We start from the raw sequence: 13,377 nt of genomic DNA on the forward strand, positions 1-13,377 counted from the left end.
TTCATTCCAATTTAGGCAGCGAATCAAGTCTTGTTTGTAGTCATCAAACTACATCAAAAGAAATATAGAAGGAGTCAAACAAATGGCTATTCATGAAAAAATAATTAAGACAATAACAAAAGACAAAGGCTGAGTTAAGAAGCTTGTAGTATGGGAAGTCAGAAATCCAAGAGATCCAAGATTAAATGATACAACAGGGGGCACAACATCTCTACATAAATTGGACGCATGTAGTATAACCCCATCTCCCCCCCAAGCAAGCCACAATATCAACCCTTTCATGTAGATCACTGCATCAAGGACATCCAACAGGTCAACAAAATTCTCAATGAAGTATAGGAATATTAAAAGATAAACTATGTTGTTACATTTATGGAGGACCCACAATAAAGCTTAAAGATCAACTAATGCAACTATGATATGGAAAAGAACAAGACTGAATATTCAAAAAGGTCAGAGACATTTGTTACTGTAGTTCCTCTGCCTATTGTCTCATTACGAGAAATCTCAAATTCAAAATTAATTTACCTACCCTTGAAGATGATGATGAAGGCGAGCTCTAAACATTCTCAATATTGTCTCAGAGGCTAGTTGGAGGGGCATATCTGGGGACAATTTCTACCATATAGGAAGCAACAGTTTTTGGTAAGAACATAATAGCTTAAAACACCCAACCAGACTTCTAAAGCAAACAAACTTCATGATCTGTTTAGATCCCTAGATTTGGCATTGTATTGGACTTTGGATTTCCTATTGGAGGTTCCAATCCCAAATTGTTTAGATGTCTAATGAGTTTGGAGTTGGCATTGAATTCCAATTCCACACAAAAATTAAAAGTTTGGAAGCCACAACAGTGTGTCATGTGACAATCACTGGACATCAAATTCTAATTGTGTATATAGATTCCTATTTCTTAACTATGTATGCAACACTAAATTTTAGATGGCCTTATGCATTTATTTCCATAGCCCTATAGTTGGCCAACAAACAGGTCATGTATGCTTGAGACTGAAAGGGGATGTAATACCTCCAAAACTTGCAAAGGATCCAATGATTCTCCATGATTATGTAGAAGGCGAACAACAGCCTTAAACATTGGCTCCTTACCATCCTGTGGATCCAAATACATATCAAGTAACCTGAGTCATCATAAACAAAGAAAGGAGACAAAGTGCCTTAAGAAAATGCTACACAATTGTTATATGTACACATATAAAAAATTTAAGGAGAAGAGAAAAATAACCAACTGCATATAGGCATCTGGTCTGCCAATCTTTGCACAATACTGTTCAGCTGCTTCACTATCTTCCAATTTCCTGAAAGGCAAGTGTATATTAATCACATATATCCAGCTCACAAGCTGGCACCAGCTCCTAAACCATGAATATGTAGGGCTTAAACTCCTTCATATTTTCAAAATTCCACAAAGTATACCCAACAAAGAATTTATCTAAACTAATGCTAATTCAAACCACATATCTCTCTTCTTTTTTAATTAGTAAGTTATACACACAGCAAGTGGGTCTTCAAGCCACAGCCACAAGCAGATCCTCTGCCTATTCTTCGACAAGAGGTACCATTTTAGTGTGGACTGGGCATTTTAGGAGGCTGATAGATGTTGTCTCATGATATACATAATTAAGAATGAAAGACCAAAATTGAAGCTAGGATTGCACACCATGTCTGTTTAATCAATCACACATCACAATTGATCTCACTAAGATAAGCAGCAGACTAATCAAACAAACAGAAAAGCCAACGAAGAAATGAAAATAAGGAAGAAGAAAGTAGAAATTGGAGAAGTTTTGATGAGAATGCAACACTTCCATCTATTTTGCTTCAAAAACAACAAGAATAAATAGCTTGTGATTTCCCAAAACCCACTGTATAGGTTACAAACTACCAAATAAGCTAACTACAGGGTAAATAGGAACCGCTCTTGTATGAAAAATGAGCAACTGAGATGGAAGCACGCTTCAGTTTTGATTTTTTTATGGACGAGCTGGAAGTAAACTAAAAACATCTGCCCAGTACATATACAAATCAGAATAGTAGATGACGGGAATGGTTTGTAACTACTTACATGATGAGGGAGGCAAGCTAAAAGATTTACAATTAACATAAATTAGAACCCCCCCCCCCCCTCCTTGGACTTACTGCCTATTTTCATTCTCAGTTTCCTCTGGAGTATTGTTCTTCTCTTGAATGTTTCAGCAACATTTGGATACTTTCCCTTGATGAAGCTATCCAAGCATTTGCGGTAGGAAAAGTCTTCTTTACGACCATTAGTTGAGACAACGTAGAAGCACCGGCTTTCCTGGAAACTGCTGTGCTTGCTAACCTACATGTCGAGCTCAACATTATAGCAAACATCAATTATCATGTAACGCAAATGCTAAATTACCAATTGAAGAAAAAAAAAAAGAAGAGGGGGGGGGGGGGGGGGTTCCTCCATTCTCAAGACCTACCAAAGACCAAAAATCAAAAATTTTCTTCCCTATTATTAAATAGAGAAACACTGTAGGGGATCTGAAAATCAACGCGCTACATTCAACTACTCAATTAAATTAACTATTTAAAATTAAAAAAATTAAACCATTACTTCAAAGCTCATGTCATACTTTTGATGCCAAAGCAAACGCATAAGAACACATAGTAAGGCGGGACTTACGAGGCAAAAAACAAACTGGAGAATGAACAATGGATAGACAAAAGGAATTTCTAAACCCAAGTACGATCCATGAAATCTTGCATCATAAACAGGACCTGACTAATTTACCTTATAGACTTTTAACCCCTTGAAAAAGGGAATAAGTGGGAATTTTTTTGTTTTGGAATAATACAAAATGCTGACTAATGACTTTAATCACAAAAAGAGAAGGCTATGTTGCTGATAATTATACTAGAACAAAACTGACAAGTCAAACACTTCTCATAAAATTAGTCACAAAAATATCAATGTTTTTATTTTTTATTTTTATTTTATTGATAGGTTACACATACATACCCAATGGGTCTTGAACCCACAATCTCTGTCTAAATGTTTTTCACCCCTTTTTTTTGGGCAATCAAGTAATTTCTTTGAGTAACACACTTTCTGTAATTTCTCCTCACATTTACTTTTAATTAACAAACTGACTTTCGAAATAGCTAGGTCCTATGATGCATTGAAAAATCAAATGTCATATACTACATTAGTGAGATAAAGATAAAGTAGCACTAGGATAATGGCTGATATGTTCTTTTTCTTTTCACTATGTTAAGCCCTAAACAAAGAATTGCTCATTTGTAACAAATGATGACGAGGCAAGCTTCATAGATATTCTAATTAGCTTTAATATTCAGTCATTCCCCTCTGGAGTAGCTAAAGTGCAAGTTTCTCCTACAAAGGAAAGGTCCTGGAAAGGGCAATCTAGATAAGTTCCTAACCTACTGGCTCTTGTCTCCTGCCACTAAATTTAAAAACCATATACAACTATGATGATCCCCACATAGCTAGAGGTTCCTATTAAATCGACCACATTGGTAGGGTTGTTAGAGTTGGTAATCAGGAGCAACTGAGGTTCCTATTAAATTATCTTTTGCGAATCTTCTTCAACAAACAGTTTTTATTATATCACTTATTTCGTGGGGGGGGGGGGGGAGGGGGAGGGATTTGTATAGGAATGTTGCCAGAAATTTCACTTTACAGGATTATATAATAAGAAGAAAATTATGACATCTCATGAAACCAAGTTTTATCTTAAGCAACATATGCATCTCTTCAACACTGAGTCACTGATTAGTTCTTTTTGGGTCCATTTCCCAATGCCACAACCTTATCCTCTACTAGGGGTCTATATGAACTGAGCCAAGCTTTTCTTATCCCTATCTTTATGGAGCAGACAATGAAGAAGAAAACTTCTGCAATACATGAGAACCACCAACTTGGCAGAATTTTGATGGAATTTCTTAAACCATTGTCTCCCTCACTTTTGTTGAATCTATCATTTTCTTTATTTCGTTCACCAAGTAGAAACATTTTCTTCCTCTTCCCATCTAATTTTACCTTTCGGACTTTAATAGCAACTTTTTCCAATAAAAGTAGTTCTAGAAGCTTCAAACATAGTTAATGGACATAGTGGGGCAGAACATGATAATGTATTATTCTATCGTAATCACTGGTTCCTATCATATAAAATAGATGGAGTTTATTGTGTAATCACTCGTTCTTAAAAAAACCAAATACATGAACTACCTATTCTTTTAATAGAAGCTTCAACAAAATATGGCTGTTGATGCTGATATTTCCCAGCCAATAATAGGCAGAGGCACTTAGACTCAGCTGCATTTATATCCTATTTTACCCAGACACTTCACATTCATGTGATTGTATCAACATGATATGACATTCATAAGGGTATGGTACTAAAAACTCAAAACGGTGGAAAATATTTGGAAATATATATATATTCAACACTGGATGCTTACCTGCATATAACATTCATACCCAAGTCTATGTACCAAATGTTATTTCTATGGTATGGAAAATAAACAAACTAAAGCAGGTATTCTTCAAATAACATTTATTTGATCCATTTAACAACCTCAGGGTGCTCCAGCTAATTGTTATAGACTGGTGTCGCATGTGTTAGTTGGCTGGGGAAACTACAGATCATCTACTTCTTCATATAGAGAACTTAAAAGTATGGTGTTTTCTCTTTTTGGGGTTCACTAGGTTATGCCAAAGGGTGTTGTGGAGCTCTTAGCAAGTTGGGAAGGAAGGCATGGTAGACGTAGTAATATAGAGATTTGAAAGGTAATATCTCATTGTCAAATGTGGTGCATCTAGAGGGACAGAAATGCTAAAAAAATTGACGGTTCTGAAAAATCTGTTCTTGACCTAAATATTTTTGAAGGGTTTATTTCTCAAATCTTTATTTGAGTGGATAAATTCTTCAGGTCTATTCTCTTTTGCCAATTTTCCTGAGATGCTTGATAGCTTACTTTAGAGCTTAATGCTGTTTTATACATCCTGTTTACATGACTTGTGCCCCTTTGCTCTTCTTATTGAAATATTTACTTACGAAAAATATATATATATAATACTTTTGATCCATAAAATGATAGTATCCCACTTAATTCAGGTCCAAAATTTATAGAAGAGAAGTGATAAACATATCTGCTGAAAAACATTCTAGCGTAGATGTATTTTTACCCCTCAATTGACATTATTGACAAATTACACAACCACTTCCGAAGATATAGAAGCATATTACGACAACTACTTAACGAGGGAAATCACTTCAACCATGCAACTAATGTGTTAGTGTACGTATGTATTTCTGCAGTTGTGTGTGTGCACGTGCTTGTGTTCACAATATTATGTACCTTTGGAAGATTGCAAAGACGCTCAAAAACAGCATCTGGTCCACCTTTCCTTAGCAGTTGTATAGAAATAGATGTTACTTTACTGGCTGGTATGCGGCCACATGTTTTGTCCTCCACCCACTATATTTAGACAAAAAAAGTTGCAAAGTTATGAGAAATCTAGTAGTATTAAGAGTTTGTATAAACGATTACCCATTTTGAACAAACGAAGAAAAATTTTGACCTCACGGAGGTTTGAAGCTTTGTAGCCGAAAGCAGCATCTTTAGCAAACTCTGTGTCCCCTGCAGGAACAAGCCTACAGACACCATGATCCTTATTATATTTTTGCATCTAATAATGACTGAACAAACCTTTCACCACAAAAAGGGAAACCTTACTTGTCAGAATCTGCAACATAGTGTACATCATCAATAGTGTAACGCCCTACTTGAAGAAAAAATGGGCAAATGATCCATGCATCCATCTCCCCTAATACTGAAACAGCAGCATCAGCTTCCTAAAAAAAAGGCAGTCCTATGTCATGATGTGAATTGAAATTATTCAGTCTCAATAGCATTGACTCCATTGTAGAATAACTTTGACTATGTCACACTTTTTGCATTTGATATTATCAATTTCTGTGGAGCTGAGGTAAGGCACATGTGCAAAAGAAGAACCTTAGAAGTACACAGGTTGTATACCCTAAGATTCTTTATATTTTCACAAAGCTAACGCTTTAAAAAATCATAGTGTAGAAGATGTACTCAAGCCCAAAGGCATCCAACAAAATAATGAACCCACAAACTATGATTCAATTTCTAAAGTAGAGACTACTACTTGGTGTTCAAATGTCCTTCTATTCCACTCCCCCAAGTAACCCACATAAAACTCCCAGGAACTGCATTCCGATGCGAACAGGCCATAAGAGGAAGATTGCAAAGTCAGTTCACTGGACAGTCATATATCTAAAGCAAAGAGGAATGATTGAAGGGAACAGTCAAGAGGGAGAGCAAAGAGGGCGAGGAACAGATAAAAGATGTAATTTTAGCTGCAAGAAAATTTCTGCATAGTTGATGAGAAAAGAGGTAATTTATAAATATCCATCTTAAACTATCACTCAAGATTCAATCTACCCCTAATTTTAAAATTGAGAAATCAACTCATTAGAGAGTTTGAGACTTGTTAAACTAAGAAAAATTAAGAAGGAATCTGCATATCATCCCACAGCTCATTAGAGAGTTTGAGACTTGTTAAAGCTTCTTGCCCAAAAGCTTAAGCGAGTATGTGGAGAAGCCTAACTAGTACATAATTTCACAATCAAGACCATACCAAACTCAAAATGTGGAACTTATCTCTTTCACACCCCTTATCATGTGATGGCCCCAAAAAAAAAAAAAAAAAAAAAAGGGACAATCCAATATGACTAATATTCTCCAACCAACTGAACATCTAGAATAGAAAATGTGTCACAAGCAAATAAGCTCTTTCTCCTAAAAAATTAATTTGAAGTGCAAATTTTTTTCATAACATCTAACAGTAGATTGACATATCTGATTTCCTATTTTGGCAGTTATAAAACTGACTGGAATTAACTAGTGCAAGGGAAAATGTGGATTACAGTAAAATATAGTTGCATGGTTTGTTTGATGCTTACATCTAAGAGCAATATATTTTCTAAGAGAGGAAAAAACGATGAGGAGATTTGGATTCCAATACAGAAAAGTATCCCACTTAATATATGGAAACAATTTGAATGTTACAAAACAAAATGCAAAACAAGGAGACCTATCATGGTAAGCAATTTCAAAGAAATGCATAACCAATAGGAAAAAGTGACCATGTTTCGATGTAATTACAGGGGTGAGCATGTCATGCATTGATGCAATCCACCATCTGATAGGGATCTATGATCACACTTCAAATAATAAATGGACTTCTTTTTAATAAGCACATGTAAGGATATTTGGTAGGGGCTGCTTACCGACTGTGAAAAACAGCACTCCAGAACCAGGAATTCATTGATAAAATCCCAGAGATATGCCACAAGCCAGTATACTCATAATATGTCCTCTTATCAGGCCTCAAAGGCAACTTGTAGTATAAGAGGATGAAAAAGGATACCCAACCATGCTCTCTGCATAGAAAGATTGAGGGCAGACAGGGCAACAGCAACAGGTTCCTACAAGTGTCACAGATATGGCTCATTTGCCACTTCCTAAGAAGACAAACAATAAGGCTATAGACATGGCAGATTTTATGAAGAGTGTTTTCGCCCAAGTGAAATCCAAGATTGAAGTGTCCAATGCAAAGTACAAGTCAGCAGCTGATGTTCATTGAAAGAAGTGTCTCTTCAAGGAAGGAGACCTCGTGTAGGTGGTTTTTACTTTTTAGTCAATAAAGGCAACCTGCTAGATCTTCGAAAAGTAGGTCATTGCAAGGTCTTGAGCAGAGCCAATGACAATGCTTACCAACTAACAAGTGCAGCTTTCACTCCACTTCAACATTTTAAATGTCTTCAATGTGAAGCACTTGCTACTTTACTATGCAGCTGAGGAAGATTTCTCTGACACTGTACAAATTTGTGGACAAGTTTCTTCTATAGGGGGTAATTTCTAATGTAGAAGTATGGAAAATTCACAATTCTAAAACCTTCTGTTTTTTCAAGTTGTCTAATTGTTGTTGTTAATTATTAGCTGTTGTTAGCTGCATGCTTCCATTAGTTGTTTGATAGATGATTGTTAACTGTTAAGAGGCTATAACTTGGTTAAGCAACCAGGGTATGAGGGCTGCATAACCAATTACTGGTTATATGAGTGTATAAATAAACAAGTCCTAGCCATTTTGTAATCAGTTTTGAGTTGTAATGACAATTTTACTTATAATACAGAACAGAGATCTGATTTTCTCTTTTTCTGGACCTGCTACTTTTCTCTAAACTCAAATCTCACTCTTTCTTTGAAATCTAAAATTTAATTTGCGCCAGTTCAATAATAAACCAAGTCTGATTTGAATTAGTTCTTAGGTATATATCTCAACTTACAGAAGAAATTGATAGACTAAGAGAATGGGAAGAAAGCAAAACTAACCTTCCGAAGTAGCATATGCATCCAAAAATCAATGAAAACAAAGTTGCACTTTCCCATCTGCAACCATAATGCTGCCATCAACACCTAAATAACATACAAAATGTACTTGAACTATAATACATAAAAACTACCACTCAGAGAACCACAGATTTGGAAAGCACAAAAACAAATGCAGCCTTTAGGAAAGCAGAAAAATAGTTTATTCGTACAATGGAATGCCGAGAAAGTTTGTCAAAATATCTGATGAACGAGCCACATAGGCCACAAGAAGGGCATAATGTATAAAGATGTAAGACCAACTGCAAAACAACAAGGATGGCCATAAATTTTGATGAAATAATGCACTTGAATAAATTCATCTTTAGATAAATAAATGGCCACAAGGAAAAAAAAGAAGAGCCACTTAAATTAAATAAACGCCTTAAGAAGAAAAGGGAGCTGCTTAAAAAATATATATTTCTTGCTAATGTTGATTGACTATGTCCACTCTTTGCTATTAACAATTAACTGAAGAAAATGCAATTTTAAAGACCATTAATTAAGATTGTTTCAGCATTGTAAGGACATAGTAACGTGGCTCAAATAGGTTTGACATTAATTATTATGGCTCAAGTACATTTTGCCGCCTATAGTTTGGGGAAAGTTACAACTTACAATTCAATTTAGATCTTACATTTCTATTTTAAACAATGAAGGCCCTAAATATTAATATTTTCAACTGTGGCAATCACATTTAATCAAAGATCTAATGTTAATGAAATTGAAAAAAACTGATGAAATGGCTCCCTGTAAAACCTTTTTATTGGAAATAGGTGACATGATATTAGTGAAACGTTCATAAGTCTGCAATTACCGCAATATAATTGTTGGACTATTTTAGACTTGTGTCACTATTAAGAAGTGAATTTGTCTAAAACCATCTGAAAGACTACAGGTCTCATCTAGTGTACCACTGCATACTTGAGGTAGAGCCTCTTCATCCAGAAACTTATGGAAAAAAAGGGGAATCCATAACCATCAGGAGCCTGATGCTGTTGGTGGTGTCATAAAAGCATTATTTGTTAATTTTCTTCAGATTGCCATGGATGTCCCAAGCAGGTGTACATTCCAATAGAAATTGTAAAATTTATAAATTATCTAAAAGTTGTTAAATGTTGACTAGTTTGCAGTTGCCAATTTATTATCCGGAGAATGCACCAGTTTTTTGGAAATTTGATCAATATCTCAATTTTTTCTTGTTCACCTAAAGCCTATTTTGCATGACCAAGCTTTTGTGGAAAAGCAAAATCAATAGTATAATTGTAGCAAGATTTCATGAAGATAATTATATAAAGAACATGTAAAACTTTAAAAAATCACTGATACAAAGCTAGAAGAAGAGTAACTGATTAACAAAATCACATGGCTTCTAAATTCTTGTCTTTTGTCTCAGTATTTTACACGTTAGCTTGCAACAAGTAGCCACACACACACTCACACATGCATTAAAAGTTTAAAGGATGTATGTAAGCCTACCAAGCAATTTGAACTCCCGCTGTCCCCAGAGTTCTCATGGCCATTGATACCTGAAATCGCTCACAGGGTAAATAAATTACGTCCACTTAAAAAGAAAAATTAAATTAAATTGATACACCAATAATTTGTTCTTGGCAATGGACAAATCAAAAACTTAATATATGTATGTGCGTGTGTATTTATATGTACACAACAGAATTTCAAACCTACACCATCATATATTGCCCACCTTAAAATTCTAATAATTTCTAATAAAATTATTTACCACATTTCAGGTATTGCTTCTTTTTCAAGATTCACCAATTTTGCATTTTTTAACCCTTATGTAATGTTTGGGCGCGGGAGGAGGAGGCTGTAGGGCATCATCCTTAGGCTCATCATCGTGCTGCAATGACATTAGATGCATACAATCAATATTCGGTGTAATGATAAGAATAAAGTGAACCACAAGATATATCATTACATTGTTGGTAATGTTATCATACCATAAAGCTGCCTTTGTGTCCTATTTTGTGTCCACCAGTCCCACAAGTGGGTGCTCTTCTAGTACGTTGTGGTCTACCTTGTGAGGGTGAGGGCTGCTGAGGGGGATGCTCGTCCGGTACATCAATGTCAATCCCAACCGGAGGTCCTAAAGGGTTGGATGAAGATGAGGTAGGTGGGTAATGATGCTCTATATAGCTAGGAGTGGGGATCATTGGCATGGGCAAAGTGGGTGCATTGGAGCTGGTGCGTGGGTATGAGGGTGTCTCAGGGTGCGTAGGAGGGGTCATATGAAAATCAAAACCAAGATCAAAACTAGGCTGCGAAGGTGGGGTGGGTGAAGGGATCTCGGGCTGAGGAGATGCATCTGGGATGGGTGGAGGAACCTCAGGTGGAGGAGATGCGTGTGGGATGGGTGCAGGTACCTCGGGACTAGTTACAACCCGAGGGGTTGTTGCACGTCGACCACGGCCCCTAGCTGCACTTGTGCTTGGGCTTGCTGTAGCAGGCCGACCACGACCCCTAGCTGCACTTGTGCTTGGGCTTGCAGTAGCACCTTGACCACGGGTCGATGTACTTCGGGGTGTTGCGTTTGTGCTTGGGATTGCAGTAGCTGTTGATTCAGTCTCATGCCCATTGTTTGCCTGCCCATTTGCTGCAAGGCCACCACCAAGCCCAGCCACATTATTTAGGACACGTCGGACATGGTTGTGTGCTCGGCTGCCTACAGGAAGCATCTCCAACAGTGCTAAATGGCTTTCAATCTAAAACGGAGAAAGAACCAGTACAATCAGATTTGATCTACTCAAATACTCAACTAAGAACAAAAAGTGTTATTAGAATACTATATGTAATAGAAAGTCTTTTTAATTGGAGCTCAGTCAGATCAAACCAGATTTGCTGAAAAAAGAAATTAATTGATTCTACGTTCCTACATGTACTGAAGAAAAAACAAAGTAGGCAATAAAATCTAATTAGAACACATTACCATTATATCTAATTTAGCGCTGTTGCGGTCGACATACTTTCGAGTGACCTGACGGTACCAGCGGTAATAATCATGATTGCGAGGCATCTCACCACTCTGAGGAGGTGCATGGCAAAGTCGTTGTTGTCTCGTATCCCATGTAAGGATATACGGTCCATGCTCCTCCCTCCAATTCTTTTCAACCTTCCCACACAAGTCTATTCTATGTAGTCTATCATCGTACACAACATGGTCGGGCCGCTCTTGCGCCAACCCAAACTGTCGAAGGACACGATCTGGGTGGTGTGTCTCTACTATGCAAAAACACACAAGTGGCACCCTTGTCGTCCACGTATCCCTCCCTGCAACGCAGAAGTCAGGAAGGTGGCCGAAGTCTGCCTCATATGGCTGCCATATAATCTACAATAGAAACAAAAAACAATTATCATAACATCTTAAAATGTGAAACAAAGGAGAATACATAGATAAAGGGAAAAACAAAAATTAAAATAGAAGATATGTTAAAGCAATGATTTCAACATATTCTTAAGGAAAATTAACATAACTTCCACAGAAATTTTGTATATTATATTACCTGGTCCGGCTGCATTCTAACTAATTGCTCACGATAATGGATCAACACCGTGCCAGATGGCCTACTCTTCGGGCTTGGCACCCGCACCCACCTACAGTTACGATCCAATAACATAAGGTATTACCACTTACTTACTAAGAATAGTACATTGCATAACACACTAAATATCAGGAAAATACTTACTTAAATGCAAGTGGAGCTTTTGGCCATGGGCCATAATCGCATCCAGGTGGAGGCTCTATCCTCGAGCACAAGAATGGCAACCTCGCTCATGCCCAATACTGGACCAATTGCAACGCCCCACCAATCTGCGATGCCTCTTTATCACTTGCCCGACACAACTCCCTATACAACCATGCCAGGCAACCACTACCCCAACTATACTCTGGCGGATCATGAAGGTTCCGCAGGAACTCCAAGAACATCAGATGCACCCTATCTCCCGACTTGTCCATGAAAATCTTATCCCCTAGTAGCGCTAAAATATAGCACCGGGCATACTGATGTACTTGCTCCTCCGTTGCATCATGAGGCAGTGGCTCTGCAATGCGCTCAACAAGGCGACTAATGAGAATTCTTTGCCCCACCCAAGTTTTGTTGTCATTCTCCGGAACGCCAAAACCAAGCAACTCCATGCACAGTTGCCTCCAATTCCCATCCACCATAGTAGTCGGCCCAACCAAGACCTCACCGTCTATAGGAAGTCCAAAAATGACCTCCACATCTTCTAGGGTGATTGACATCTCACCATGTGGAAGATGGAACGTATGAGTCTCCGGCCGCCATCGCTCAACTAGGGCCGATATTAGGCAATGATCTATCTCTCTGGAAGGGACCCTAAACAATCCTTCTAACCCCACCAACTTGATAATATCAATCACCCGATTATCTTGCATCGTTATCTTTGCCATCTCCTTAGCGCGACCACGGCATGTAAGTGAGCCCGAGTCCTGTAAAATGGATAAAAATTATAGCGGTCGTTAGAATTAGATATACAACTTTCAAAGAACTTGCTAAAAGTCAAAGACAACATAAAAATTAAAGCAGTTGTTAAAACTAGATATTTCACCTCGCCATTTCAAATGTCCTCTGATCGATGATTTCATTGTCGCGTCAACAATGAAGGATCTTCTGGACCAGGGCGCACAATCTCTGGCTCCTCATCGATCCCAGGCTCCATACTGCAAAGAGTGCAACAATATTCCACAGAATTAAGTCTTCATAAATAACTCTAATGCCCACAAACAATTATATTAAGCCTAGTGAAATTGTTAAAATACATAATTATTTAATTTCTTAAAAGGGCTGTTAAAGTTCAAGTATGCGCGCACACACACACGTGTATATGTATGTATGTATGTACATAACAAGTCTAAAACTA

At 37.3% G+C, this 13,377-nt stretch overlaps 1 protein-coding gene, 2 long non-coding RNA genes and 1 pseudogene across 3 annotated transcripts; 1 reads left to right on the forward strand and 3 right to left on the reverse strand.

Annotated features, from left to right (window-relative positions):
* Positions 1-13,377, forward strand: part of LOC142625061 (uncharacterized) — a 50,603-nt pseudogene that overhangs the window by 14,526 nt on the left and 22,700 nt on the right.
* LOC142623214 (uncharacterized) lies at positions 540-2,027 on the reverse strand. Its single transcript, XR_012842079.1, has 3 exons — positions 1,244-2,027; positions 1,028-1,139; positions 540-618 (listed from the first exon to the last, which is right to left on the reverse strand). It is a non-coding gene; the product is annotated as an uncharacterized LOC142623214 (long non-coding RNA).
* Positions 2,126-7,596, reverse strand: LOC142624220 (uncharacterized). Its single transcript, XM_075797758.1, has 7 exons — positions 7,580-7,596; positions 7,332-7,484; positions 7,207-7,243; positions 5,749-5,867; positions 5,594-5,666; positions 5,371-5,490; positions 2,126-2,341 (listed from the first exon to the last, which is right to left on the reverse strand). The coding sequence occupies exons 1-7, from the start codon at positions 7,594-7,596 to the stop codon at positions 2,126-2,128; spliced, it is 735 nt and encodes a 244-aa protein (XP_075653873.1).
* Positions 8,437-10,001, reverse strand: LOC142624241 (uncharacterized). Its single transcript, XR_012842301.1, has 3 exons — positions 9,952-10,001; positions 8,646-8,735; positions 8,437-8,493 (listed from the first exon to the last, which is right to left on the reverse strand). It is a non-coding gene; the product is annotated as an uncharacterized LOC142624241 (long non-coding RNA).

Source organism: Castanea sativa, chromosome 2 (genome assembly GCF_040712315.1).
Source record: "Castanea sativa cultivar Marrone di Chiusa Pesio chromosome 2, ASM4071231v1".
In the NCBI taxonomy this organism is placed as follows: Eukaryota; Viridiplantae; Streptophyta; class Magnoliopsida; order Fagales; family Fagaceae; genus Castanea; species Castanea sativa.